Source organism: Panthera tigris, chromosome D4, assembly GCF_018350195.1.
Source record: "Panthera tigris isolate Pti1 chromosome D4, P.tigris_Pti1_mat1.1, whole genome shotgun sequence".
NCBI classification, from domain to species: domain Eukaryota; kingdom Metazoa; phylum Chordata; class Mammalia; order Carnivora; family Felidae; genus Panthera; species Panthera tigris.
The window spans coordinates 737,567-764,988 of NC_056672.1; the positions used below are offsets into that span (position 1 = coordinate 737,567).

The window sequence follows — 27,422 nt, forward strand, 5'->3', positions numbered from 1 at the left end:
CTCTTGCTCTGATTGGACATTTCAGGGGAAGAACGGAGCATTCATCTTACCCCTCTGAGTAACAAAGTGGCCCTGGTTGATAAGAGTTCCAGCTGACAAATGTGGGAAGGATAACAAACATGGGGCTCAGCAGTTTGTTACCCTTAAAGAAATAAGAGGTTCAAGCAACAATCATCTGTGAATGAAACCAATGGTTCAGAGGTGGAGGAGAAAGGTATTAATCAAGATGTCAGGCTGGAAGGGGGACAGACATGTGCTTTCTGACGCAAATAGAAAGCACAGAGCACAGCTATGAAGTACTCTAGCCAAACCGTTTTTAACTGAATCTTATAAAGCCTTCCCCACTCCCACCTCTCTCTCCAGTACTGTTATACACCCTTGACTCTTTCCCTCTTTTGTTTTTGGGAGTTTGTGTTTGGAATTTTAGAGACAGAGAAAAGAGGAAGGGGTAGAATCTTCAGGGACAAGACCCCATGTCAAGGATCAGCCTTTGGCTGCACTACCGCAGCATTCCAGATGAATCCTTGAGACCTTCATGCTTTCCAGGCAGATAGGAAATTGTGTCCCCAGAAGTGAGAGAGGCTGCCACTCAGTAATTTTTTTCAGAATTTTTCCTTCAGGAAGAATCTAGATAGAATCAGTTTAGATTCTAATCAGATTAGAATGTTTTAAATTTCATATGGGGGTAGGAGCAGCACTGTAATATCCCATCTTGAAGCCTCACTTCAACCCACCCCTTAGGTTCTCAGTATTAGGTAATAATGTTCCATTCTAAAGGTTTTTACCATGGAAGTTTGCAAACATATACAAAAGTAGAAAAAAGCTGTGATGAATCCTTGAGTGCCTATCACCCCCTTCAGTAATTATGAACATCTGCCTATCTTGTTCAATGTGACCTCTTGTCCTTTTTTTCCCCTTAGAAGTAAATCCCAGACATCATGTCATGGCTGTTTAATCGTATACTCTGTCAACCACAGCAGTTTAAATCGATACTTGAAAAAGCCAAAATTTACCGTATCTTGTTGTTGTTCAACCTCAGAAAATGGAGTGCTTTCATTTCTTGTACCCCAGGTGGTATAGATTTTAAGTCATTGTGATCCAGAAACAGCTCTCTCAGAGAATGGTATGCCCCGTAGAAGGAGACTCTGTCCACGCCGTCATCTGAGAGTCTGTTGAATGACAGGTACAGATACTCCAGGCCTGGCTCCATGTGGCCAAATACGTAGCCAGGGATGCGCTCGATTTGGTTCCCGAGGAGCACGAGGTGCAGCAGTGACTTGGGCAAGTAGGAGGGGACGTGGTAGAGCTTGTTGTAGGACAGGTCGACCGACTCGAGATTTCTGCAGCAAAGAAGGGTGAGCAGAGTGGAGCGTGGGGCAGGGACCATAGGGATACTCAGCCATTTTCCTGCCACCACTGGGTGTGCAGTAGTGACTTTTGTGTGAGGGTGGCCGCGAGGCTCCCGCTCTTACCTGGTCACCACACAGCTGTTCCAGCTCCAGGGCAAAGAGCGCCGGGATCAGGAAGAAAGTTCGTTCCTGGGGCAGTAGTGAACTCAGGACTCACCACTGTCTCTGGGGTCAGACGTCCAGCTGCCTATCCCTGAAACCACCTCTGCTCCACACCTGATCTGACAGCCTGGCACATAGGGCTTGTGGTGACACAGGGGTCGAGAAAAGGGGGCTGCCTGGTTGTTTCAGGAGCTTCCCCTGTGGCTTCTGAGTCACCCTGCCACCACCATGTCCTGCTGGGCTCAGCTGGACCTGAGGCTGTCTCATCCCTCTGTCCTGCCCCTGAAAGATGCCTGTTCCCACTGTGCCACTCAGATCCCTCATGCCCTCCCCACACGGCCCAATCTGGCTTCTCCCCAGCTCCCCCCGCCGCCCCACCATGGCCTGTCTTGCCCTCCTGACAGGCAAGACCCCCACGCCAGCCATAGACCCTGCTTCCTGCCTTCCCTCTCCAGCCACACACCTTTCCGCCTGTTGTATAAGACTTGAGACAGAGAAAGGGTTCGGAGGCGTGAGACCGTGAGGTCCCACAAGGGTAAGGGGGCATCTTCCTTTCTCAGCAGGGGCAGGGCTGGCCTCGCTTCAACTTCATGACCACCTGTGAGGTGGACAGACCTTGGGTCACTCAGCGCTTGGGCTTGGGGTGGGGTGTCCAAGTAACAGAGACTGTGGTCACCTCAACACCAGCCATACCACAAGCTCCGATCAGATAGCCACGTTTGGGGGAGGGTTCACTATGAAAGGGTGTCGCTCATTCATAGCCCGTGCAGTAATGACAGCGGGAAGAAACTGTCTAAGACAGTCAGACAGCAGCGGATACTCACTCTTGGTTTATCCAGGCTAAAGGAGCAATCCTGTTTTCTTCAATTTTATTATATCGTAGCACAATGACATTGATCTTCCTGGTGTGATTGAAACAAATCTCGGTTATTTCTTCAATTTGGTTATTTTCCAGGTATAATTCCTATAATTAAGAAAACAGACTATTTTTCTTCGTGCTGGTTGGTTGAGTTTGAGAGAGAAAGATGGTGTTGTAGACTGATCTCCTTAGTACTGTCTGAAGAGTCTACTGCTTTTCCAAGTGAGTTTGTTATTGTAAGTTGTCCTTTTCTAACTAATTAGTGAAATAAAATGTGTCATCTTTCACGGTCATGGGATTAAATGAAGTTTTTAACCATAAAGTGTTGCAAAATACAGCATACCATAATAATTGTATAAAGCTCTCTAGTTTATAAAACCTATTAATGTACATTATCTCATTTGGGCTTCACAACCCTGGAAAATAGGTAGAAATGATCATTCCCCCTTCAGTAGTGGAAATGGTCCAGCCTGGAGAGATGACAAGGCACGTGGTCCCACTCCTGATGTGCAAGAGACACGCGTCCCCACCAGGTCCCAGCTCTGGGGCAGGCAGTGTCCCACCAGTCTGTGCTGCCTGTCAGGGTTTTAGATTGGCTTGTATTAAGATTAATTTAATGAAAAGTTAATTAAGAACCTTGATTTAACATCGGGGTAGTTTGCTAGAGCTATTGTTTTCAACAGCCAGCTGCCTTAATTCCCTTGGTCCTAGAGGGAGTTTTCCCTCAAAAATCTTATTGGAAATTAGAACCAGACATTGGTATACATCTTCAGTTTAACTTTCTATTCCTATTGTACTAGTTTCCTCCCCTTTTCGTTTAATTTTCTTACTTGTTAGGAATGGGTAAAGCAGGAGCTCCTGGCTAGCTCAGTTGGTTAAATGTCCAAATCTTGGATTCAGTTCAGGTCACGATCTCACGGTTCGTGGGTTCATTGGCCTCTGTGCTGACAGTGCACAGCCTGCTTGGGATTCTCTCTTTCCCTCTGTCTTTCTGCCCCTCCTCCACTTGCTCTCTACCTCCCTCTCAAAATAAATAAAAATAAACTTTAAAAAAAAATAAAAGTGTTTTTTTTTTTTTTTTTTTTAAAGGAAGAGGTAAAGCAATCTTTAGCTTTTTGCTTTTACCTTAATACATATTTAGGGGTGAACCAAATCAGTGGTTCCCAAACTTGGTTGCATATTAGAATCAGTCATGAGCCTTTTAAAGTGTAAATTCCAACCTAGGTGTACCCCACTCAGAGCACACTCATCCAGACACTAGACTCTGTCTGGGAAGCAGGGCCCTGGAAGGGTCAGAGCACACACACCTGTGTGGACATCACCTCCCCTACCAGCGAGAGGGGCCCTCTGGAAAGAAGAACGTGGGACAGGAGTTCAGGCACATTTGGAGACCCTTTGCTCCTCCATATTATTCAAATTGCGTGTGTTTTACTTGTGTGCATTATGTATTAAAACCTTAACTTAAAAAATTATAAATTACCCCACCCTCAAAAGAACCTGACTGAGGACGTCTGGGATAGGATAAGGGGTCTATACGTCTTTCTGAAATAAAAGCCCAGTGTTGGAACCTCAATCTTTACAATTTTGACAAATTCTAAATTTCTCTCTTAATCTGCCAGTAGGAGGATGAAGAAGGGTGGCCCCGTGGCAGCCGTGGCAGACCCGGGCCAGTGGCTCCGTGGGCAGTGAGCCCACAGCTGGCAGGGAGGGCAGAAACAGAGCTCAGAGCAGTCAGCCAGGGCCCCGCTGGGTCTTCCAGACCTCTGCTGTCAGCGTTAGAGGTTGGGTGTGAACTTGGCAGTGAGGCTCCAGCCTGGGCACAGGGTGGGAAGGCAGTGATGGGCGCTGGGCGGAACTGGGACGCTTTCTTGCAAGTTGTAGTTTTTGTTTAAGTTCTCATTCATCTTCCCCATTCTCCCCCCAAGAGCTGTCAGGAAGACCAATTTTCACTTTATCAAGGGTCTCTACTAGTAATTAAAATTGTGTATTGCTTGAGGAAACACAATGTTGAAATTATAGTAAATTCTGTATATAGCACCAAAATGGGATTTAATCTGCCGCACAATAATGTTTTAAAATAGTGGTTTTTTTTAAATTCAGGTAGACTGTATTTAAAACATAAAACATTGAAAGAAAGATAGTGGTACCTCAATAGAAGCCGGAAGCCCCTGTGGTATAATTCTGAATTTATTTCTTCCCAGACGCAGGTAGGATAAGCTCTTCAAAGATTTGAAAGCCAAAGGGTTGACGTTGGATTCGCTGAGATTGTTTCCTTCCAGTTCTAAGGTGACCAGCTGATTTAGGTCTACAAAAAATAAAATACAATTGTCAGAATATGAAGAAAATCAAAAAACCATGTAGTTCCTGTATCTTTCAAAATGTCATGTGAAATGTTCAGTTTATTTGGAGGGCAGATGTCGCTTCTTTGGCCTACCCCTTGCAGAGCTGTTTCCCAAGTGCTCTGTGCACCCTAGGTGCCCAGCTTGGCAAGATGCTGGGTGCGCGATCCAGTGCAGAGACAGGCCTATCGAGTGAGGGCATCCCACAGAGGCAGCGAGCCCAAGTGAGCAGTAGAAGGTTGTGGAGGTCATTAAAGCATTGGCGAAGACGTGGACGCCCAGATGAAACAGCAGCATAATTAGGGATGGACGGAGGACAGGGGAGTGCTCTGCCTGGCAAATGTCAGTCTCTGAACAAGGGAGTTACAGCAGTGAATTCTCATCACAGTTGTTCACTTCCTGGCAGAGAGTGCAGCCAAATGCATGTTTGGAGAGGAGAATGATCAAGAATTCTCCACGCATTCAGACTGAGCTACCAAGAAAGGCCTTTATACAAGTAAGTTTCCCTACATCATTTCCACTGGCCTCAGGAGTGGCATGATCCACATCAGCTGGAATCCTGAAGGAGAGTGGACGGCTCAGCAGTGATGATACCCAGAGGCATCTGAGTCAGACATTCAGGGTGTAACTTTGGGGTTGGTTCGGTGGCCAAGATTTCCAGAATAGGGATGTTTTCATATTCAGCTCAAGTCACGGGCATTGCACTGAGTGCTCTGTACATCTCAGTTCCCTCTCTTAGGCATATTAGAGAGGCAAGACGTTGTCCAAGCAAGAGCAAGGGGCAGCGCCATCAGGGGCGCAGACCACACGAGTGGTGAGGCTGGACTCCCAAGCACAGGACGACGCAGAGGGAAATGGGAGGCTGAGGCAGCCAGGTGAATACAGGCCGTTTCGAACTGGGTGGCTGTGCTCACAGCGTTGGCACAGGCCCCTTGTGCACCAGGCAGTGAGGAGCCTCTGGGCGGCGGCGGCGGCAGGAGAGGACGCTAGTCTGCGAGCCCGTGTGGCGTCACTTGAAGGGCTGAGAGGAAGTAGGAGGCCCAACCAGTAAACTGATAAGTGGTTATATTTCCTCATGTTCTCTCTAATTTCTGAAACTAGGGGTACTGAGAATCTAGCCCATTTATCTAGAACATAGTTGAAGTTTGGGAACATAATGGAAGTTTTCCCACGGAAAACAGACAATAAAAGTAGACCAGTAGCTGGTATGTGACCTCACGAGAGAGAGAGAAACGTAGCACCCAGTGTGAATTCATGATGTTACACGTGAGTTTACAGTTACCCTGGCTTACGTGTATGTTGTATGTGACAGGCAACACGCTGGGACTAGAGAAGCTTCCTGTGGGGTAGATGCAGTGCAAGAGGGTTTGTAAGCAGGAAGTTGGTAGAAGTCCCTCCCGTTGTGGGGTGGGGGCCAACCTGGCAGGTCACGGACACGGGAGAATGCGAGTGGTGGCCACGCACAAGCACTGCTGGGGGGCTGCGTGCTCTCCCGGAAGCATCCGGTCCCTTTTGTTTCTGTGCACCTTTGCACGTGCTGTTGCTCTCCCTGCACCACCCCTCCTGCCCACTGCTCTGGAACTGTCTGCACCGTGAAGGGTCGCGAGTGAAGACCTGCCACAGGAGCACGTGGAGAGCAGCAGGCCGCCGGCGGCCACACCAGGGGCCTCCCTCCCTGCAGAAAGAGCAGCATCTGGCAGCGGTGGAAGCCTGCGCTCAGGGGCCCCCTGCTTGCTGCCAGCTGGCTGACGGTCCACGGCAGAGGGCTCAGCGCAGAATGTAGAGGCTCTCTGGGCACCGTCACCTGAGGCCTTCCTCATGGCCGAGGCCTCTATGGTGCTTGGACTGGGGAGACGTGTGTGAGGGAGGGAGCATGTGGGGAAGCCGCTGCCAGGACTATGTGAGCACAGCTCCCGGTAGGGGCTTCTGCCTTATAACACGTGGTCTAGAAGATGGAGCTAGAGGGGCGCCTGGGTGGCGCAGTCGGTTAAGCGTCCGACTTCAGCTCAGGTCACGATTTCGTGGTCCGTGGGTTCGGGCCCCGCGTCGGGCTCTGAGCTGATGGCTCGGAGCCTGGAGCCTGCTTCCGATTCTGTGTCTCCCTCTCTCTCTGCCCCTCCCCCGTTCATGCTCTGTCTCTGTCTCAAAAATAAATAAAGGTTAAAAAAAAAATTAAAAAAAAAAAAAGAAAATGGAGCTAGAAAGGTGACCTCACGTGCAGTTAGCAGACACCCATCAGCGCGCTGGCCTAAATTCAGTGTTCCTTCGGCCTCTGCTTCGCCTAGCAGTTGGAAATTGCACTTTCTGGTGTCTTTTCCATATGACAAAGCCTATCACAGTTTGTGTGTATTGATGTGTTTCATGTGCGCCCTGCAGTCCCATCTGGAAATAGAGTATTTCCAGAACTCTGTACTTTTCAGGCTTGGCATTTCTTAGGATTCCTGGTTTTCTTCCCATCACTGGAAGGGCTTTGTTCCTCGTGAGGTTTTTTGGGAGTAAAAAGAAATCGCGAAACTGGCTTACTCTTTTTAGGCTTAAAATATTTCAAATCAGATAAGTAGGAAGTGGTGAGCACTGTACTTCACGAGCTGTGCCGGACTGTTGGGAGGATGGAAGGAAGAGTTAGGCGTCTTTGTCTGGACACAGCACTTGGCCTCAGCAGAGACACCAGCCAGCATTTGTGAACAGCTTGCGTGGTGCTGCCTCTTTTATGCCGAGCTCACAGTGTGACAACTTCAGTTGTTCAGTTTGGTCCAGAATCAACCATGAGAGGAGTAAATAAATTTTATCAAGGTAAATGGTGATGTGGCCTAAAAAACTCACTAGTGCATCTGGCAATACTGTACATAAAGTTTCCACGCGACCACAGAGGAAAAGGCTGTAAGGACATACATCAACCAAACGTTACATACCGGATAAGCTCTCTTCACTGATAGCCTGCAGACTGTTGTCATTGATCTTAAGTTCTTCTAATGCAGATGGTAAGTCAGGAGGAATCTCTACCAGATTGTTCCCGTCCATATTCAGGCGCAGTAACTTCTTCAGAAGCTTAAAAAGTGAATCTCGAGTTACCTTTTCATCTGGTATAGATGTGCGGTCACGCATGGCACTGAGTGCCCAGAGCGCAGCCCTGCTTAGCCTCACGGACCCGCCTGCCCTTTCTCGTGCCTGCGGGAAGCATTGTCAGCAACCTGTGTCTGATGATTTTGTGTCCCACTCACCTGTTTCTCCTATTGTGGCTTTAGTGAGCAAGAGAGAGCTCCTGTCACCACTGGACCAGTCACATTGGGCTACATCTTAGGTTTCCACCTTCTCGGCAGTAGACACAAGTTAATTAGATTATGTGGTGCTCTGAATCTGTCATGGATGCTAGCAATTAAGACAGCAGTTTGAGGGGCACCTGGGTGGCTCAGTTGGTTAAGCGTCCAACTTCAGCTCAGGTCGTGATCTCACGGCTCGTGGGTTCGAGCCCCACGTCGGGCTCTGTGCTGACAGCTCGGAGCCTGGAGCCTGCTTCGGATTCTGTGTCTCCTCTCTCCGCCCCTCCCCTCCTTGTGCTCTCTCTCTCTCTCAAAAACAAACATTTAAAAAAATTAAAACAAAAGATAGCAGTTTGAGTTCTTACAATATATCTGCACACCTCAATTTTCTAGTTACACTAAGTGGGAACAGTCATAAAATAGCACTAAGTGTTGTGGACCTTCTTCACAGTGGCTACAAATACCACAGGCTGCTCCTTCGTGGTGCCCACACAGTTCTGTTGGGAGGCACATGCCTGTGTTTGGGGTTGTGTGCTTGTAGAGCTCTGACGCCTCACTGGTGACTCAGCAGCACGTAGTCAAACTTGAGCAGTTTGGGAAGGGGACAGAGGACCCCAAAACAAGAAAAGGAGATGCTCTCCTATGTGTCTGTCTTTCTGATCAAACGCAGCAGATGCGTGAGTCTCAGCTGACGCAGCAGGACAGGTGCCTGGAGCCCTGTCCTGTCCCAGCCCAGAAACTGCGTGGGAGCCAGGAACTGAGCACACTCGTGCCCAGCAATTTGTACAAAGGTCATAAAGGGGGTTGCAGTGTGTTTCATTGGGCTTCTTACAGCACACGTGTGTATTTGTTTACATACACAGACCCCTTCTTTCTTGTTTGCACCTTTGCTTCCCTGACACTCCTTGGGCCTCTTTCCTTTGCTCCCATTTTAGGAAATGTTTTAGTCAAACGCAAGCCTTCCAGAGGTTTACTCTCTGTTGTTTCCTGTCCTCTCGCCCTTGTCTTTCCCCCCACTGTCCCGTGCTGATTTTCATCTGAGCCCGTTTGTGTCTCCAGAACCCTGTGCTGCTCACAAGTTCATCAGGTCTTGCCCTCAGCACAAAATCACAAAGCTGTGTCTTTCTAGCCTGAACATGTAAATAAAGTTTCCAGATAAGCTCTGCTCATGTACTAAAAGACCATATTTAAACATACTTTCAGCTGTTTGAGGAGAGGCTGCTCCATAAGTTCAAAATACTAGTTTTGTCATTTTGCCGTTGTTGGTGCTCTATGGGTGAAGCATGGAAACCCACAGACCTTGATCAAGATAAAACTTGAGTGGTTTAGGGACATCACGGGGAGACTTTCTCAGGAAAAGGCTACAGTGAAAACACTTCAGTCTCCTTCCCTTCCCTGCTGCCAGGACAAAGCTGCCCGAGGGGGTCATCACTCACCAGGCAGAGTGTGTATACTTACCTTGAATGCTTTGGGCCCTATGCCCGGGGACGTGATATTATTTTTGCTCAGATCGAGCCTTTTCAAATTCGGCAGCCCATTAAATGCTTCATCAGGAATGGAGGTGATGGCATTGCCTGGAAAACAGCAGCTGTAACTTAGGCTCACGTGTGCACACAGACGTGCACGTACACATACGTGTACTCATGCACGTGCATAGATAGCGAGAGAGCTCTACCCTGGGGAGACAAGGACACCATCTATCTAAGCATACTTTCCCTTTGATGTGTCCTAGACCCTGGGCCAGAAATCCGAGACTGTTATCCATGAAATCCTGACACATCATTTACCTTTCTGAAATCTCCTTCTCTGAACGAGGAGCTCAGATGGCCTCCAGATCTAATGTTACAATTGTGTGGCCTCGATCTGTAGAAGTTTGTTCTACATGCTTTAATTTTATGGGATTTTGTTTTGACATTTAGTTAAGTGCAGTAGTCAATGACTTTACACCTAGAAAATGAGCTTCCCAGAAACAGGGAGTACTACAAAAACCAGGTGGTGACCTTCTTGTAAAACCAAGATAGTATGACTGGGCACAGGTCATTCCTTTTTCATGCACAGATTGGGTTTTCTTATGGCAGAGCGCACCTGATGTGCCAGCCTCGAGCGGGGGTGGATGCTGCTGGGCCTGAGGGGGTTCCCCAGGGATCCTTCGAGTGTGGTGTCCTGTCACAGACTGGCCGTCCTGAACCACAGTGTCCGACGTTGTCTGTTGAGTGTGTGTGTGTGTGTTTACAAGGTCAGTTGTTATTTCTCTGGTAGTTTACGTCTGTGGTTTCCCCTGAGGCGCATCCGAAACCCCATTCAGATTCTCTTACCCTTTGTGTTCAGGGCAGACAGACACACACCTGGTCCTGCCATTCGTGTGCTCAGAGCCCTTCTGGTGACCTCATATGAACAGGGAGGAGGACCAGACCCCACCATACCCGCCTGAACGGCTAACATGAGGGAGAGGCCGGTGGGGGGTGCTGGGCATCTCTGGCAGCAAGGCCGCAGCCAGCTTTGGGAACCGTGGGTGGTTTCCTGTAAAGTCAAACACGCATTTACTCTGTCAGTCAGCATTAACGAGAGGAAAACCAGGTCCACACGGGCCTCTGTGTGTGGATGTTTGTGGAACTGTCCGTACGGTCGCCCCACACTGGCCCTGACCCCGTACCCTCCAGCTGGCACCTGTGGTCTCTGCGCGCCGCACAGGCTCCTGAGGAGCAGCATCCAGACACCAAGTGAAAGAGGCCCAGCCAGGAAGACTGCGTGCCATGTGACCCCACTTGGGTGATGGCCATGGATGGCCAAACCCTGGAGGCGCGTCACCTCAGCAGAGACCAGGGGCGGGGGCGGGGGGGGGGGGGAGGGGTGCAAGCGAGTGTGGGGAGGGGATGGGAGTTTTCTGCACCCTGAATGTAGGGTAGTTACACAACTGCACACGTCCCATAAGTTACCACACCTCAGTAAAGCCTACTTGAGGGAGAGTCAGTGGGAAATCATGATTTGATTTGGAGAAATTTGCTTACACGTAACTATGCTGTTTCTTCCACAAAGTTTATTTCTATGATCGAAGAGTGTTTAGGATCAGTTTATATTATGAAGTTAAAGTAGGACTCTCACAGGGCAAGGACAGAACAACATGCGTCCACGTCTCTTACCAGCAAGCTCCAGGCTTGTCATCTCTGGTGCCGTGAGTGGTGGCATCTCCGTGAGGCCCGCGCTCATGCAGCTGATGGTCCTGTAGGACAGAGAGCACCCGCTGGGCAGAGGTGGCATGCGTCTGGGAGGGGGGGGGACCCGGGGTCTTGAGGGCATCCTGAACACGTCTCCTCTGATGGTGTCATCGTGCTCCTCTTCGTCATCGCCGTCCTCCTCCTCCTCGTCATTGTCCTCCCCCTCTCCCTCCTCTTTCTCCTCCTCCTCCTCCCTTGCTGGGTGTCCTCTTTGATGGGCCTGCCTCCCCTCCTCGTGGGGTCTCTGCTCTCCCCCTTCTCTGCTCCGCCCTTCACTGAGGGGTCTCCCCTGCTCTCCGGGGTCAGCGGTCTGTTTCTTCTGCTCCTTATCTTTATCTTCTTTAATTTCTTCTTCATCCTCCTCAAACCGAAGTTCCTCTTTTTGCAACACTGGGTTCATTTCCAGCGGACAAGGTGTCAGTTGCTTACAGGGTAAGTTGGTTGCTTCTCTTTGTTCTGAAGAATCACCAGAAAATTCACTTGTATCGCTTACGGCTGTACCAGTGAGTGGCTGGGGAGAAGCTACCAACCATGGGGACACAACAGGGTTGGGTTGTGACGTTAGCAAAAGGAAAAATCATAGTGAAAATGAGGTTAGTAAATACTCTCTCCAGGTACTTGAGTGCGATATACACATGAGACACCTTTTGAAATTTTATTTCTAAGACTTGTTTTAGGCAATTTTTGTTTTGCCTGTGGCCTTAATATTTATTTTTACTAAAATGCCTGGCTACCTGGTAATAAAGAGGGAATAATGTTGTTACATGATGCACAGTGATAAGCAGTCCTGTGTGAGGTTGCGACGTGATGAGGTGCGACCTTTATCATAGATACTGCTCAGTTAATTGGGGTTATTAACAGTGTAAGCGTCTGTACCGCCGAACATAAAAAAGTGAAATGTGTATTTTGCTTGCTTGTGGTAGTGAAACTGGCTTTTGTTTGTAGATTTATTATTATTTTTGTCTGGTTTCCTTTCAGCCCCACGGGCCCAAAAGCATCTTCTGAAATTTAGAATTACAGAGAGTTTTTCTCTTTCTCCCTCCCGGACTCTCTAGTCTGATTTTCACTCTGTGACCTTCTGGAAGTCCTCCTGGACTCAGATGATGCTGTTGTAAGTGTGCACAGGGGTGCTCCCCACTTTTCTGTGATGATGGGGACAGAATGGTCAGCGGCACACGCTCGCCTGCGTTCACACTGAGCAGCAAACGGGGCCGGCCCGACAGTCACCGGAGCTCAGGGAGAAGTGAGCTCCAGTGCGTGGACCCTTACTGAGTCATCTAGACATAAATCACCTGGGAAAGGAACTCAGAAAATGTAACTATCTGAAGGAATTACTTGAGATTTTGGCCCAGTATATATTATAAAGTCAGTGAGTTATTTTTTCACATCTCTGGCACGGCATGCAAAAGGAAAACAGGAAAAAATTAAGGAAAGGAAACTAAAGCTATCATATTGAAACATTTAAAATCCTTCCTGTATATCCAAGTTTATTTTTCCAAAATAGCCACAGCATTTCAAGATTATTCCAAGTCCTTTGAAAAATGTCTGATAATTTCTAAATCTTGCCTGTATATTTGGTAACATTTTTTAAAGGCATAATACCTTAGTAAAATAAGTGTAAACCAAAATGCAATTCCTAAATATTCTAAAGTTCTTCTTGGTAGACAGCCTCTGTAGACACCCACCCTGTGACCGTCCATCTACCTCAACTATAGACCGGAAAAGATGTCTCTGTTCTTTCCCATCAGATTATTTACCACGTTTGTTTATTTCATCAATCACTAACTAGGCTCTTCCTGGGGACCTGCGCCTCCCTCTTGAGAGTCGTCTGTAACTCAGATATGAGCCCCATGAGCGTAGGGGACAGCAGACATGCACCAGGGCACGTGGCCAAGATGCGGGCCCTGCTTCAGGGCCATGCTCGCGCATGTCCCCAGATGACCCGAGCAGTAGCGAGAGCGAACAGGCTGGACGCATTGGGCTCTTTTCTCTCCAGATGCAAACCGCCTCTCCCTCTGTTCCCCAAGAGTTCTTCATCTTTGTTGGTGGTCTAAACGTACCCACCCTGAGTCAGATTAAGGGAGACCCCGCGTGTAATGTGGGAACTGTGGGCTATGTTAGCTTTGTCACTGCTTCTCTGAAGCTGAGAGTCTGTGTGCAGTGTGGTCTGGTCCAAGTTTACTCATTCTGACAGAGCTGGGACTATAAAGCCTAGATCGTTTAGTTCCGTCTCCTACCATGCATTTTCCCAAATAACGTCTATGTTTGTCATCACTGTGCCAGTATCTTCAGTACCTTGATGACTAGTTTACCATAATTTAATTTAAAACTTAAGGCAGTGACAAAACAAAATCAAATGTAAGTTGAAGACTCCATCACATGTGATATTTTGTTTCAGCTAAATACTTATACCGGTATCCACGCAGACTGGACAGCACTCTCCTTCCGGTGTGATCGTTTGGGGGCATGTCAGAGGGGGGCACACGGTTTCATCGCAAAGCACCCTTCCATTGGAGCAGAGGCAGGTCGTGCATGGCTCAGGAGACCACACAGCTTTGTTGTACATGGTCATCCCGTTTACCAGACAGTGTCCCTTCTTTCCTGAAAGAGAAGCAGGGACACAGTAAGTTCCTGCGTGTGTTTGCACACCAAGTACGTAGATCCAGAGATGTAACCCCCAGCGGGGCGTCCGCCTGCTCTCTCAGCCTCTCACTCAGGCTCTGAGAGTGACCAGCCTGGTAGCCTGACTCTGAACTGCGCCTCCACACTGTACCTGTCGGGGTGACTAAGTTATACAACAGCATCCACCACCCCAGGTATCAGGGATTCCTTATCCATGCCGTGTGTCCAGTGTGGGCACACGGCCTCTGCACAGGATGGCCACCCAGGAATAATCAGCGGGCTTCATCTGCAAGCAGGCTGCCCTGATGGCCAAAGCAGAGAGAATGGGAGTTTGCAAATCCCAGACAAGCCCCAAAAGTGTCTCATTATGTGGACCACAGCAAATGAGATGGCCGTACCTAATTTCAGAAGAGACTCGGCAGTGCAGCTCCATCCGGTGCCAGAGAGCAGGGCAGGGACAGCCCCGGTGGTGAGCCCACGCCCCAGACCTGCCGGTGTGCAGACAGGACAGCCAGGCCACGGAGCCTGCCTCTGCAGGGCCTCTGACACTGGTTCCCAAGGAGACATTGCACCTGTCCCTTCTTTGAGAACGGCTGTTCTACGGAAGGAGAGCTCCCATGCCACCATATGCATCCTTGTACCATGCACAGTGCAGTGGTCTCCAGTGCCTCCATTTCCAGTGCACAGCGTGGCACACACGTGGGGAAGTGTGTCAACCAAGAAGGCCCTCAGACAGCCTGCTTTGATTTGAATGTTAGGGGAGATGCTGTCCTTCCGACCCAGTATCATTTCTGGTACCTCTCCTTTGTGGGATGAGCTACCATGCCCAACTCCCACCCTCGGGGGGCTCTCACGTTCGATCTGCCCTCTCCCCCCCGCCACTGTGCTCGCCTAACTCAGGCCCTGGTTGACAGCCCTGTGTTCATAGAGTCATCCGAATAATTTATTTCTATATCCTATATGATCTATCACTGTAAATGAAAAAGCAGCTTACAACTTTTTATGTATATTGTCTATATTATGAATATAACTATGTAAAATACATGGCACAGTAAACAGACTAGAAATTAATAAATGAAAATAGTAACTGGGTTTTATAAACATAGTTGTGGGATAACTGTTTTCTTTTCCAATAATTTTATATTACAATTACATTCTATAAATGAAATTTTAAATTATTTCAAACTTTATCATTAGATTAAACCAAAAGATAATACAGTAATATGAAAAAAAACTTTTTTTTGGAAAATTGTCCTCCTGGAGGTTCTGTTTCTCTCACTGGGCTCTTACCTGGTAACACGTTATAACTTGATTCTACTCCAAGAAAACCTAGAAAAGAGTCAAACTTTTCCTCTGTGCTGTAGTCCAGGTTCAGCAGGGGACGTGTTGCTCCAGGTGTGACCATTGTCCGCTGGTCCCCCAACTGCCTGCTGGACCTGCGGGCAGGCGAGGAGCTGCCCCTCAGTCTTCTGTGGTGCATTTTCCTCCGCTGCTTCCTAGGTGCTTCTTCATTTTGTCCAAAGTCAGTTTGACAGATGATAAGCAGAAGGAAACAAACCAAACCTGCAAACTTCATGCTGGCTTTTCCACCATCCAATTTCTAGAATGAGAAGGAAGCAGAATTTCGGATTTAGTGGTACCTAATTTTCACCTTTGACAACTGGGCTTATTGCTCATATGTATGCCTCAGCAGCATCTTTGAGAAATGACACACATCATCTGTGGGCTATTTGCCCAATAAAAATCAAAGAACTTTTAATATCTTTACCTTCATACCAAGCATGAGCAAACTTGTATAAAGAACCAGATATTAAATATTTTGGACTTTACAGGCTATTCGTCTTGAACGTTATCATGTGAAAACAGACAACGGTACGCAATGGCTGTGCCAGCAACACTCCCATGTACACAACAGTGGGTTGGACATGGCCTCCAGGCTGTGGTTTCCTGAGTCCTCTCTGGATCACTGTGTTGTGGGTCCTCAGAGGTTATCCAGGGTCGCTGTACCTGTGTGCCAGGTCATCCTCTGACCAGCGCCACCCACAGTCCTTTCCCCCAGTGCTTTTTTTTGTTCTCTTATCCTCTCGCTTTATGATTTTCTTTATTGGGATGAGGGGGTACGGCTACACCCTATAAAACTAACAGGAAACTAGAATCAGTCGTAAAGACGTAAGACGGACAAAGAAGAACTCTTAATGAGCCTGTCTCAAGGGTAGTGCAGGGTTCTGCGTGAGGTGAAGTTGAAAACACACTGGAGACATGAATACTCTACTCCTGGTGCTGTGGACTCAGTGTGGTTGTAGCCCTGTGCTCACACACATTGGTGCGGGCATGTGAAGTCAGGTAGCAGAGAAAGTGAAGAGTAACCCTCTACAAGGTGATTGATTGTGGGGCCGGTTGACGGACTCACCCGGCCACACACTTGGGCCCATGGTTAGTCCTACAGGGAAGGTCTGCAGCACCCATGGCCTCTGAGCTTAGAGTCAGTTTCTCTACCCTCACCCCTGCCTATCAGCTCTCCCCTCTGCTCTTCATTCAGGTCCTCTTGCTGTCAGTACCCCAAGATGGAGCCAGGGTGTATGGAGGAGAGTCTGAACCCTCAACGATGCCAGGGACCCAGGATCGTTAGTAAAGGAGCAGCCTTGCTTGGGGATAGGATTTACCCCACTCCTCACCAGCCTGCCTTGGTCACCTCTGTCAGTCAGAACAAAACTGTTAACTTCAGAAACCATCACCCTGGCAGAAATGGTGAGCATTAAGGTGATGTTATGTACAGACTAAATTTCCAAGCTGCTAAGGAGGGGTTTTGAAGGCTCATAGGGCCAAAAAGTGGCCATAGACTGTTGACCCGGTAATCTTATTGGCACCTTGGGAAATAGACAAGAGACCCTCTAAGCACTGGATTCAACCTTTCTGCATGAAATGAAGTCCTCTGTTAGCATCAGATGCTACTATAGTACAGGTCAGCTTCACAACCTGTGGGTAAGTTGTGGGGATCCCAGAGGACAACTGAATGGAAAACCACGTTCGGGAGGTGAGGCAGGCCTTCCCCAAGCCACTATGCCCCCACAATGAGATACAACTACCCATCTATTAGAATGGCCAGAATCAACACCAAATGCCAGTAAAGATGTGGAGCAGCAGAAACTCACATTCATGGCTGGAGGGAATACAGATGGGTATAGCCCCTTTGGAAGACACTTGGGCAGTTTCTCAGAAACACACTCTTACCATGTAATCCAGCAGTCATGCTTCTTAGTATTTACCCAAGAGAGTTGGAAACACATGCCTACACAAAAGCCTGCACACAGATGTTTACAGCAAACTAGGAAGCAACCAAGACGTCCTTCAGTAGGTGGGAGGATAAACAGTAGTCCATCCACACAGGGAATATTATTCACCACTAAAAAGAAATGGCTGTTGGACCATGAAAAGACAGGGAAGAAATAAACACACATCACTAAATGAAAGAAGCCAGTCTGAAAAGGCTACTGTAATATTCCAACTCTGTGACATTCTGGAAAAGGCAAAATTGTGGAGACAGTAAAGAGAGTTGCTGCCAGGAGTTGGTGCGGGGGGTGGGGGGAAGGGGCAGGGAACGAATCGATGGAGCACAGAGGACTTTTAGGGCACTGAGAATATTCTGTATAATACTGTAATAATGGATACTACCATTACACACGTGTCCAAATCCATAGAACGTACACCACCAAGCGTGAGCTCTAATGTAAATTCTGGACTTGGTGATAACGGTGTATCAATGTCATTTGTCAGTTGTGAACCTAAATCTGATCATCGTCGTATATCAAAAAGTTAGTGCTAATACCGTGCTTGATTTTGAAATACGTTTACCGCTTAAGATCAGGAAAAAGAAAAGATGTCTGGTCTCACCACTTTTAGTCAACATTTTATTGAATATTCTAGCCCGTATAGTAATGTAAGACCAAGAAACAAAATGCATCCAGACTAGAAAAGAAACTGTTCACAAATGTCTTGTTCGTGTATATAGATAATCCCATGGTGCCTACATAAAAAGCTACAACCGATTTTAGCAGGGTTTCAGGATATAAGATCAATATACAGAAGTCAGGATTATTTCTACATGCTAAAAACAGTAAAGAAAACAAAGCTAAAGGGGTGCCTGGGTGACTCAGTCGGGTAAACGACTGACTTTGGCTCAGGTCATGATCTTGCAGTCTGTGGTTTTGAGCCCCACGTCAGGCTCTGTGTTGACAACTCGGAGCCTGGAGCCTGCTTCAGATTCTGTGTCTCCCTCTCTCTCTGCCCCTCCCCTGCTCATGCTCTGTCTCTCTCTCAAAAATAAACATTTAAAAAAAACCCCAAAGTTAAAAATACAATACCATTTATAGGGGCGCCTGGGTGGCTCAGTTGGCTAGGCGGCTGACTTCGGCTCAGGTCATGATCTCGCGGTCCGTGAGTTTGAGCTGCACGTCGGGCTCTGTGCTGACAGCTCAGAGCCTGGAGCCTGTTTCAGATTCTGTGTCTCCCTCTCTCTGACCCTCCCCCATTCATGCTCTGTCTCGCTCTGTCTCAAAAATAAATAAACATTAAAAAAAAAATACAACACCATTTATAAAGGCATAAAAATGTGAAGTACTTAAAGATACTTCTGACAAAAGATGTCCAGGATTGCAGCCCTGAAAACCATGAAGGATTGCTGCAGGAAATGGAAGAACTGCATAGGGTATGTGTGCTGTGTGTATAGGTCAGATGACTCAGGTTTAAATTCTCAATTCTATAATCGATAGTTTGTCACAAAGCCAGTCAAAATTCTAGCAGGCTATTTTGTTTATTTTTTTAATGGCAAGATGATTCTAAAATTGCTGTGGGAATGTAAAGAGCCTACAATAGCAAAAGCAACTTTGGAAAAGAGAAGAATAAATTTGGAGGACTACCACTACCTGATTTTCGATACTTATTACAAATATGGGGAAATAAAGATAGTGTGATACTGATGTGAAGACAGACAAGTAATCAGTGGGACAGAAGAGAGTGTTCAGAAAGAGACCAAGCCTACATGGTCAGCAAGAGGTGCACAGTCATGTATCATACAAAGAATCGACCATAAATATAACAGCAAAAAGTATAAACTTGTAGAAGAACACATAGAAAGAAATTTTGGTGACCTTGGATTTAGCACAGATTTCTTAAGTACAGCAATAGAGAGCATGATATTTATTTTTTAATTAGACTTCATCAAAATTAAAGGCTTTTTGTCTTCAAAAGATACTGTTAATAGTAGGAAAATGCCACATACTGGAAAAAATATTTGCAAAACATGTATTCAACAAAGTACTTGTATCAAGAACAAAGAAGGGGGCGCCTGGGTGGCTCAGGAGGTTAAGCGTCCAACTTCAGCTCAGGTCATGATCTCACAGTTCGTGAGTTTGAGCCCTGCATCAGGGCTCTGTGCTGACAGCTTAGAGCCCGGAGCCTGCCTCAAATTCTGTGTCTCCCTCTCTCTCTGTTCCTCCCCTGCTCATGCTCTGTCTCTCTCTCCTTCAAAAAATAAATTAAAACATAAAAAAAAAAAAAAGAATAAAGAAGTATCACAGTTCTGACATGAAAAGAAAACCCAACTTTTAAAAGCCCAAAGCTTTGAACACACTTTACCAAAGAGACACGCAAGGCATATAAGCACATGAGAAGATGCTCAAAATCCTTAGTCATTGGGAAAATGCAAGTTAAAGCCTCAATCAGATACCAGCACGCATCCGTCAGAATGACTAAAATTAAAAGGATAAGCCACAGCAAATGTTGACAAGTAGGCAGAATAACTAGAATTCTCGTTCAGTGCTGTTGGAAATGTAAAACAGCGTAAACATTTTCGGAAAACAGTTTGGCAGTTTTTTTTAAAGTTACATGTGCGTCTGCCATTTACCCAGCCATTCTGCTGCTGTTTACCCAAGAGAAATGAAAACATATGTCCACACATATTTATATGTGAATGTTCATGGCAGCTTTCTTTGTGCTGGACAAAAAGTGGAAGACATCCAAATGTCTATCAATGTGTTAGTGGATAAACAGCTTGTAATGTATCCATACCATGGAATACTACTTAGCAACAGTGATAAGTAAATCTCAAAATAAATATGTTGAATAAAAGAAGTCTCATACAGAAGGACATATACACAGTTCCGTTGTAGAAAACGCAAACCCTTCTGTAGGAAAGCATACCCATGTCTGCCTCGAGGCAGGGGCATGTAGATTACCAGGAGTCATGGGGATCTTTTGTGGATGATGGATATATTCATTTTCTTGATTGTGTTATGGTTTTACAGGTGCACTTTACATATGTGCACTTTAATTTTCAACTCTCCTCACCACTGTAGTTGGGTTGGGCTACCACCTTGATGTTGGGAGTCCGAAGGTGGCTATTTGGAATCACATATCTCTGTCACATAATGCGCAAAATCCCCAGTTGTGTGAACTTCTTAGCATTGTTGTAGGATCTCACACTTTCCTCAGACAGAGGTGGAGTTGTATCATGGGGTCCTTGGAGACCAGGCTCTGGGCTTGACAGGTTAGATCAGAAGTCAGGAAATTAGAGTAGGGGCCAAACTGAGTCTGCTGCTTGTTTGTATACAGCCTACAAGCTTAAGATGGCTTTTGTGTTTTTAAATTTAAAGGTTTTAAGATTTAAAAGAAGAGTAATAATTCATGACAGATCACATAAATTGAAATTTCATTATCCATACATAAAGTTGTATTGGAGCAGCCATGCTCGTTTATTTGTGTATTACTTTTGGGGACTTCTCCGCTAAAGAGCGTCATTGGGTAGTTTCAGTAGATGCTAACATTTATTTGGCCTGCAAAATTTAAGTACTTTGCAGCACAAGGTTGCAGCCCACCACTGAAAGCAGTGCTTCTCAGCCAGAGAGTTTTGTCCATGGGTCCCATTTGGCAGCATCTGGACTCTCTTCAGAGTCACTGTTAGGAGGGGCTCTCCCAACTCCCTGTGTGTGGGAGGGCCCGGGTGCTGCTGGAGGTCTTACAGAGCCCAGGACCACCCACCACAACAGAGGAACCGAAGGGCCCAGCACGTCGGAAGTGTCTAGATGGAGAAGCCCCTGTTGAGAGGAACTCATACAGAGGTTTTTAATCCAGACAGAGGCAGGCGGTTTACAGGCACATCTAATGAATTCTAACTAGATGGGGTCTTCTAGTGGTCTTCTAAAATTAAACAGACCCCTTGCACACGATGATCTCCCTCCCGAGGTTTACTCTGACTCTGAGGTGCTGTTTCCTTTTGCTCAGTTTCCAAGTCTCACACGTGTATGCTCGCTCATGTGGCCAGAATTGCATGTTCCTTGAGGAATGATCCCACTTCCATTCTGTATTCTGTTGTGCTCAGGTGAAGCTTTGTCCTCGTAACCTTGGCTGTTTATAACAGTGGCACTCTGCTGTGTGCAGCTCAGACTTTCAGTGAGTCCTTGAAGCTCTCCTCCGTTTCCAGCTCTGGGGGATTCGTCATCTTCTGGGCTCAGACAGCTCTGTCAACAGGGTCTTCTTAGGTTGAGCTCCAGTCTGTTGTCCATAGGAAAGCCCAAAGAAATGTAAAGATACAAGCCGTGGGGGTGTCTGGCTGGCTCAGTGGGAAAAGCATGCAACTCTTGGTCTCAGGGTCATGGTTTGAGCCCCACATTGGGGTAGAGATTACTTAAATAAATAAACTTTTAAACGATAAAGATACAGGCGGCGTTCACATAGTTTTCTCTCTCCAGAGTTCATAATCTTTTTTTATCATTTGTTCTTAAAATGTTTAAATTTGAGGGGCGCCTGGGTGGCTCAGTCGTTAAGCATCCGACTTCGGCTCCAGGTCATGATCTCACCATTGGTGGGTTCAAGCCCCGCATCTGGCTCTGTGCTGACAGCTTAGCCTGGAGCCTGCTTCAGATTCTGTTTCTCCCTCTCTCTCTGCCCCTCTCCCGCTTGTGCTCTGTCTCTCTCTCTCTCTCCCTCTCAAAAATAAATAAATATTAAAATTTTTTTAATAGTCAAATTTGTAAAAGTAGCGTATATGTTTTAAAAACTCAAAATGGTGCATATGTTTATAAGGCAGAAAAGACACATTGCCTTGATCGTAATTCATTGTTCAGTACAAGGGGTAGGCACACTGTTTCTCCAAAGTTGAGAAGATAAATATTTTAGGCTCTGAGGTCCAACAGTCTGTTGAAACTTCTCCACTTTGCTGCAATAGCCCAAAGTAGCTATAGACACTAGGTGAACAGACAGGCAAGACTATGTAACTATGGTGTTTTGTTTAAAAAACAGAATTTGGCGAATGGGCCCTAGCTTCCCACCCTCTAGTTTACTGGGTCTTTCATGACCCCTCTAAACAGTTTGGTGATGGACATTTAAATTCTTTGCCAATTTTTTGTGATTATAGATATTATGGATGTATCTTTTGGATGTATTTTTGTATTCTTAATTTTAATTTTCAGTTTACAAATATAATAATAGAGTCTCCTTTGGTTTTGAACTATGTTATCCCTTGGGTTTATTTTTGAACGTAGTTTAATATTTATAAGTCACTTTGGTCATGTTTATTAGTATATTTTGAGACTGTGTTATAGGTATATTCAAATCCAAAATTGTTAGATCTTTCCAGTGCTTTTATCATTAGGTACTTTTTATATTGCTAATAGTGCTTTTTGTCATAAGATCTACTTTGTGAGATATTATAGCTGATAGTCTTATATTTTCAATATACTTTCTATTTGCATATCATGGAATTTTTTTAATGCAGTGTGACAATCTTTGTCTATTAATTGGAACATTTAGTCTATATTTAACGTTAACACTTGACATGTTTGAGTTTAAATCTGTTTTCTGACTATTAGCTTTCTATTCGTTCTGCCTGCTTGTTTTGTTTTGTTTTTCTTGCTTGCTTGCTTTTTTAAATTGATGACTGAGTTTTTCTTGTTCTGTTAGTAATTTACACTTTTTACTATTCTGCTCTTTGTAGGGATTACCACATACATCTCAGCCTGTCACGTCTGGTATAAACCAGAGCCTTTCTGTCCTCCTGGACAATGTGAGGCCAGGACAGCCTCCTTTTGTCCCTCAGCCCAGCACCGTGCCACTCTTGTCACATTAATTCTAGATACATGTGACGTCCTCAGAAGATGATGGTGATTGTCATTTAGATCAGGCTCTCCCAGCCTTGGCACCACTAACATTTGGGTTGGAGAATTTGTATTTGTATATTCAGTAGCATCCCTGGCCTCTGCCCAGTAGATGCAGCCAGCACCTTCCCTTCACTCATGGCGAGCAGAAATGTCTTCACGCCTTATGTGCTGGGCGATGGAGGGAATCCTCCTGCCCCAGCCGGGACCTCCTGTGTTACAGTCACCTGAACATTTACTGTTTTCTTTCTGCCCATTCTGTCCCATGGTTTCAGGCTTCTGTCAGGGTTCCATTCTTTCTGATTTAAGAACACTTTTTAGTAATTCCTTTAATGCAGGACTACTGGTGACCACTTCTTTTTGTGTGTGTATCTGAAAATACTTATGTTTTATGTCATTCTGGAAGAATGCATTTGCTGGACATGGAATTGTAGGTTGACAAGTTTTTTGTTTCAGCATTTTGAAGATCTCATTCCAACATCTTCTTGTTTCCTTAATTTTGATTGAACATTCATCTGCCCACCTGATTATTTCTCCTTTTTAAAAAAAAGAAAAATGTTTATTTTTGAGAGAGAGAGAGCCTGCGTGAGCAGGGAAGGGGCACAAAGAGGGACAGAGGATCCAAAGCAGGCTTGACGCTTTCAGCCCAGAGCCCGAGACAGGGCTCAAACCCACAAACCACGAGATCATGACCTGAGCCAAAGTCGGACGCTTAACCGACTGAGCCACCCAGGCACCCCTATTTCTCCTTTAAATAACTTTTTCTGCTGGCTGCTTTATCTAAGATTTTCTCTTTGGCTTTGGTGCTCAGCTTTTTTGCTGTATGGTACATAGATAGGATTTTCTTGTTTTTGTCGCCTTTGGGATTTATAGCACTTCTTGAATCTATGGCCTGGAGACTCATCAGCCCTTCTCTCCACCCAGTACTTTCCTACTTCTGTCCTGAGTGTGTTTAGGGCCACATTGGTAGACATGATGGCCTCCTCATGGTGTCTTCACTGCGTCTACCCTCTCTTGTCTCTATCCCTGTCTGCCTGTGAATTGTCCTGGTTATCCTTTTAACCTGTGTTGCAGTTCATGAATTCTCTCTTCCGCTATTAAATCTGTCCATTGACTTCCTTGTTTCTGTTACTGTGGGATTTTTGGTTTTGAGTTTTCAGTGAGTTCTTCTCATGGTTTCTGATTCTCCACTGAAATTTTCAGTCTTGTCTTTTACTTTTTGAACATGTTAATCACATTCTTCCTAAAGTCTATGTCTGAACACTCCCACTTTCTGAACACTTGATGTATCTGTTTCTGTTGTCTTATTTCCCCGGGATTATAGCCGCATTGTGCTATTTCTTCCTATGCCTCATGGCTTTTGATTGAGCACCAGATATTGTATAATGAAAAATTAGGGAAATACTTGGAAGCCTTAATGATAAATTCTTATCCCAGAAGGATTTACATCTGCTTCAGGCATTAGGGTGAGGGCACTACCAGTTATAGACGGCATGTTCTGAAGCTGAGCCTTGCTATGTCTGCTTATGGATCACACTGGGTCCCAAACCAGAGCGGGGGACCTCACTGGCATCGCCCTCCCTGTCATCCTGCTGCCGGCGTAGCCCCGTTCCTAGGGCTTTATTTCTGTCTTGCCTGCTGAGGCTGTTTTAAAGCTATACTCAATTCTTGGGGTGGCTGGGTGACTCAGTTAAGCGTCCAACTTTGGCTAAGGTCATGATCTCATGGTGCCGTGAGTTCAAGCCCCACGTCAGGCTCTGTGCTGACAGCTAGGAGCCTGGAGCTTGCTTCCGATTCTGTGTCTCCCTCTCTCTCTGCCCCTCCCCCATTCACTCGCCCGCACGTGCTCTCTTTCTCTCAAAAATAAACATTAAAATTTTTTTTAAACACAAAAATTAAGCTACATTTAATTCTCTGCTGCCTCTTCTGGACCCTCCTTCTAGATGCCTTCAGAAGAAAAGTTGTTCAAAACCTATTTGGTTTCAGTTCTATCCCAAATATTAGTCCTGCTTTTTCCCTCTCTATTCTAATTATTCTCAACAGCTTTTGTTCTGAATTCCTTAGTCTGCTATTATCAGAACCAGGAGTTCCCTCAGATTACTTTTATTTTCTGTTAAAGTGATCCTCTTTCTCTAAAAGAATGTTTTGGGTTTTAAAAATTTTGAAATCTTGTGTCAGAAAATATCATTGGTTAATTGGAAATAGAATAATGATTTCAATCCTTTTCTTCCAAAACTTTATAGCTGTTGTCCATTTTCACTTTTTTTTTTTTTTTTTTTAATGTTTGTTTATTCTTGAGAGAGAGAGAGAGATTGCAAGCAGGTGAGGAGCAGAGAGGGAGGGAGACAGAATCCGAAGTAGGCTCCAGGCTCTGAGCTGTCAGCACAGAGCCCAACATGGGGCTTGAACCCAGGAACCCTGAGATTATGACCTGAGCCAAAGTCGGACACTTAACCGACTGAGCCACCCAGGCACCCCTCTATTTACTTCTTATATCTGCTGTTACTGATGAGAATCTAACCCAAATCTGGGTCTTATCTCTTTGTGAGAAATCTTTTTTTTTTTCTCTCTCTCTCTATGGAAGTTTTTTTTCATATTTCAACTCCTCTTTAATACTCAGAAGTTTTACTATAATGCGTAGGGTTGTTTTTTGTTTGTTTATCCTTCTTGGGATCTTTTAGCCTAAGGCCATCTATCTTTTGCACACAAGCTCTCCTTTACTGTGCCTCTGCCTTCCTCTTTGTCCTCTTCCCCCAGTGCAGCCTCATTCTCCTGCTCTTCCTCTGCCTGAGGCCTGAAGGAAGGGGTTCTCCTCCTTGGGCTGATGGCCCCGCACATGGCCGCCGCCAAGCTTGTCCTGTCCGCCAGCCTCAGCATGCAGACTTGCGTTCAGTATGTATGTCCACTAATTACTGCAGCCTCTTCAGAACCTCTACTGGACATCATTGAAGTGGAGCTACATTGGAACCAGTTTTTGTGATCCGCTTTGGTTTTAGTAGAACTAACATGAAAAGTCATGAAAGGAGCAAATCCCTTCGCCAATGGGCAAAGGACCCTGGAGGAGTCGTTTCAGAGAGCAGGGAACGGAGGAGGCAGTATGTGGGCTGGGCCAAGAGCCAGGATGGGGGCAGCAGGAGGGGCCAGGGACGTGGCTCTGGTGGAGAGCGTGGGCACTGCGCTCTGCGTGAGAATTCATGGACATTGTCCTGCATTAACAGTCGTCTGTGCGGACGCCCTGTCTTGAACCAGGTGCAAGTTTAGTCCGGCCCTGGACGGGGTTTAGGAGGACGCCCAAGAGGGTCTCCAGCCCCTTGTCCTCCCGGAAACACTCGCTTGACAGGACCAGGCCTGGGCTTGCTCACCCTAGGGCCCCCACCTGGACTTACCTCCCGGAGTCTTTCTCCTTACCCCCCAGAATTGGCTCACTTTCATCCAGAAACCTAAATACACATGTACAGAAATAAATTTTCAGAGCTATCTTAATTTTAACAAAATCAGGATCTAAATAGTCTCATTAAAATTTTAAATGTTTTATGAAATGGCCTTTCATTGCTAATTTTATAATCAATGTCAGGGTGCCTGGGTGGCTCAGTCAATTAAGCGTCCCCCTTTCAGCTCAGGTCATGATCTCACAGTTGGTGGGTTCAAGCTCTGCGTCAGGCTCTGTGATGACAGCTTAGAGCCTGGGGCCTGCTTTGGATTCTGTATCTCCCTCTCTCTCTGCCTCTCCCTCGCTCTCACTCTCTCTCTTTGTCTCTCTCTCAAAATCAATAAACATTTTTTTTAAATTTATAATTGATACCTAGGCCTTTGTTATTTTCAGTGATTTATAAAATTTTGCATTGCGTTTAATATTTACTTTAACAAGCAACTTTGCAATTGAGTAAATATGTTGCTAGAGTTAAAATTTTATGGTACTCTAAATCACAGTAGGTATTATTTTGATCAAGTACATTTTTCTTTCCAGCCCTTCTTGTTTTATCCCAACATTAAATACTGTCCGTAAATCTTGGTTAACTTATTGTTTATCTCCATTTAAAGTTTTTCATCCACTGTCTTAAGTAAGTTTTTAAAATAACATTGAGAATTTTAAACTTCTACACAAAGCCATGAAATGTCTGTTGTCCCTTTTAACGTCACTCAACAGGCTTAAAATGAAAAACATTTTTAATTAATACTTTATGTTCTTTTAGGTTTTAAAAATTGAGAATGTAATTGTCAAACCAACTTCTACTTCTGTTGAGCATGTAAATTATATTTAAACTTACAAAAGTATCTTTAATCCTAATTCCGTAAAAGTTCAAAATACTTGGGAAGTATTCATCCTGAAAAAAAAAAACAAGTAAGCAGCATAATGTACACTTTAAACTTCTAAAATCTATTAGTAAGAGCTAATTTCCTCAAGTGTTAAACACATTTGCAACATAAAACACCCAAATATTAAAACCATTCCACATGCCTTAGTAG

General features: G+C 45.7%; 2 protein-coding genes across 16 annotated transcripts in view; one reads left to right on the forward strand and one right to left on the reverse strand.

Annotated features, from left to right (window-relative positions):
* The window catches only part of LOC102954804 (centromere protein P), a 244,534-nt gene that overhangs the window by 158,374 nt on the left and 58,738 nt on the right, over window positions 1–27,422 (forward strand). The window contains exons 6-7 of one of the 10 annotated variants that reach the window (XM_042963603.1): window positions 2,467–2,592; window positions 4,572–4,674. The exons of the other annotated variants lie outside the window; for them this stretch is intronic. Of the exons in view, the coding sequence (XP_042819537.1) occupies window positions 2,467–2,592; window positions 4,572–4,603 (158 nt within the window). The 3' untranslated portion in view covers window positions 4,604–4,674. Of the gene's footprint in view, window positions 1–2,466; window positions 2,593–4,571; window positions 4,675–27,422 lie in introns of those variants that run through there. 10 annotated transcript variants of the gene reach the window in all.
* The window catches only part of ECM2 (extracellular matrix protein 2), a 33,099-nt gene that overhangs the window by 5,171 nt on the left and 506 nt on the right, over window positions 1–27,422 (reverse strand). For 3 of the 6 annotated variants that reach the window (XM_042963590.1, XM_042963586.1, XM_042963587.1), the window contains 9 exons: window positions 27,224–27,280; window positions 15,097–15,406; window positions 13,597–13,785; window positions 11,110–11,706; window positions 9,428–9,543; window positions 7,622–7,757; window positions 4,518–4,675; window positions 2,336–2,475; window positions 1,014–1,340 (listed from right to left, as the gene is read on the reverse strand). In XM_042963590.1, the coding sequence (XP_042819524.1) occupies window positions 1,014–1,340; window positions 2,336–2,475; window positions 4,518–4,675; window positions 7,622–7,757; window positions 9,428–9,543; window positions 11,110–11,706; window positions 13,597–13,785; window positions 15,097–15,382 (1,949 nt within the window). In that variant the 5' untranslated portion in view covers window positions 15,383–15,406; window positions 27,224–27,280. The remainder of the gene's footprint in view (window positions 1–1,013; window positions 1,341–2,335; window positions 2,476–4,517; window positions 4,676–7,621; window positions 7,758–9,427; window positions 9,544–11,109; window positions 11,707–13,596; window positions 13,786–15,096; window positions 15,407–27,223; window positions 27,281–27,422) is intronic. The other 3 variants (XM_042963589.1, XM_042963585.1, XM_042963591.1) reach the window with 2 other exon arrangements.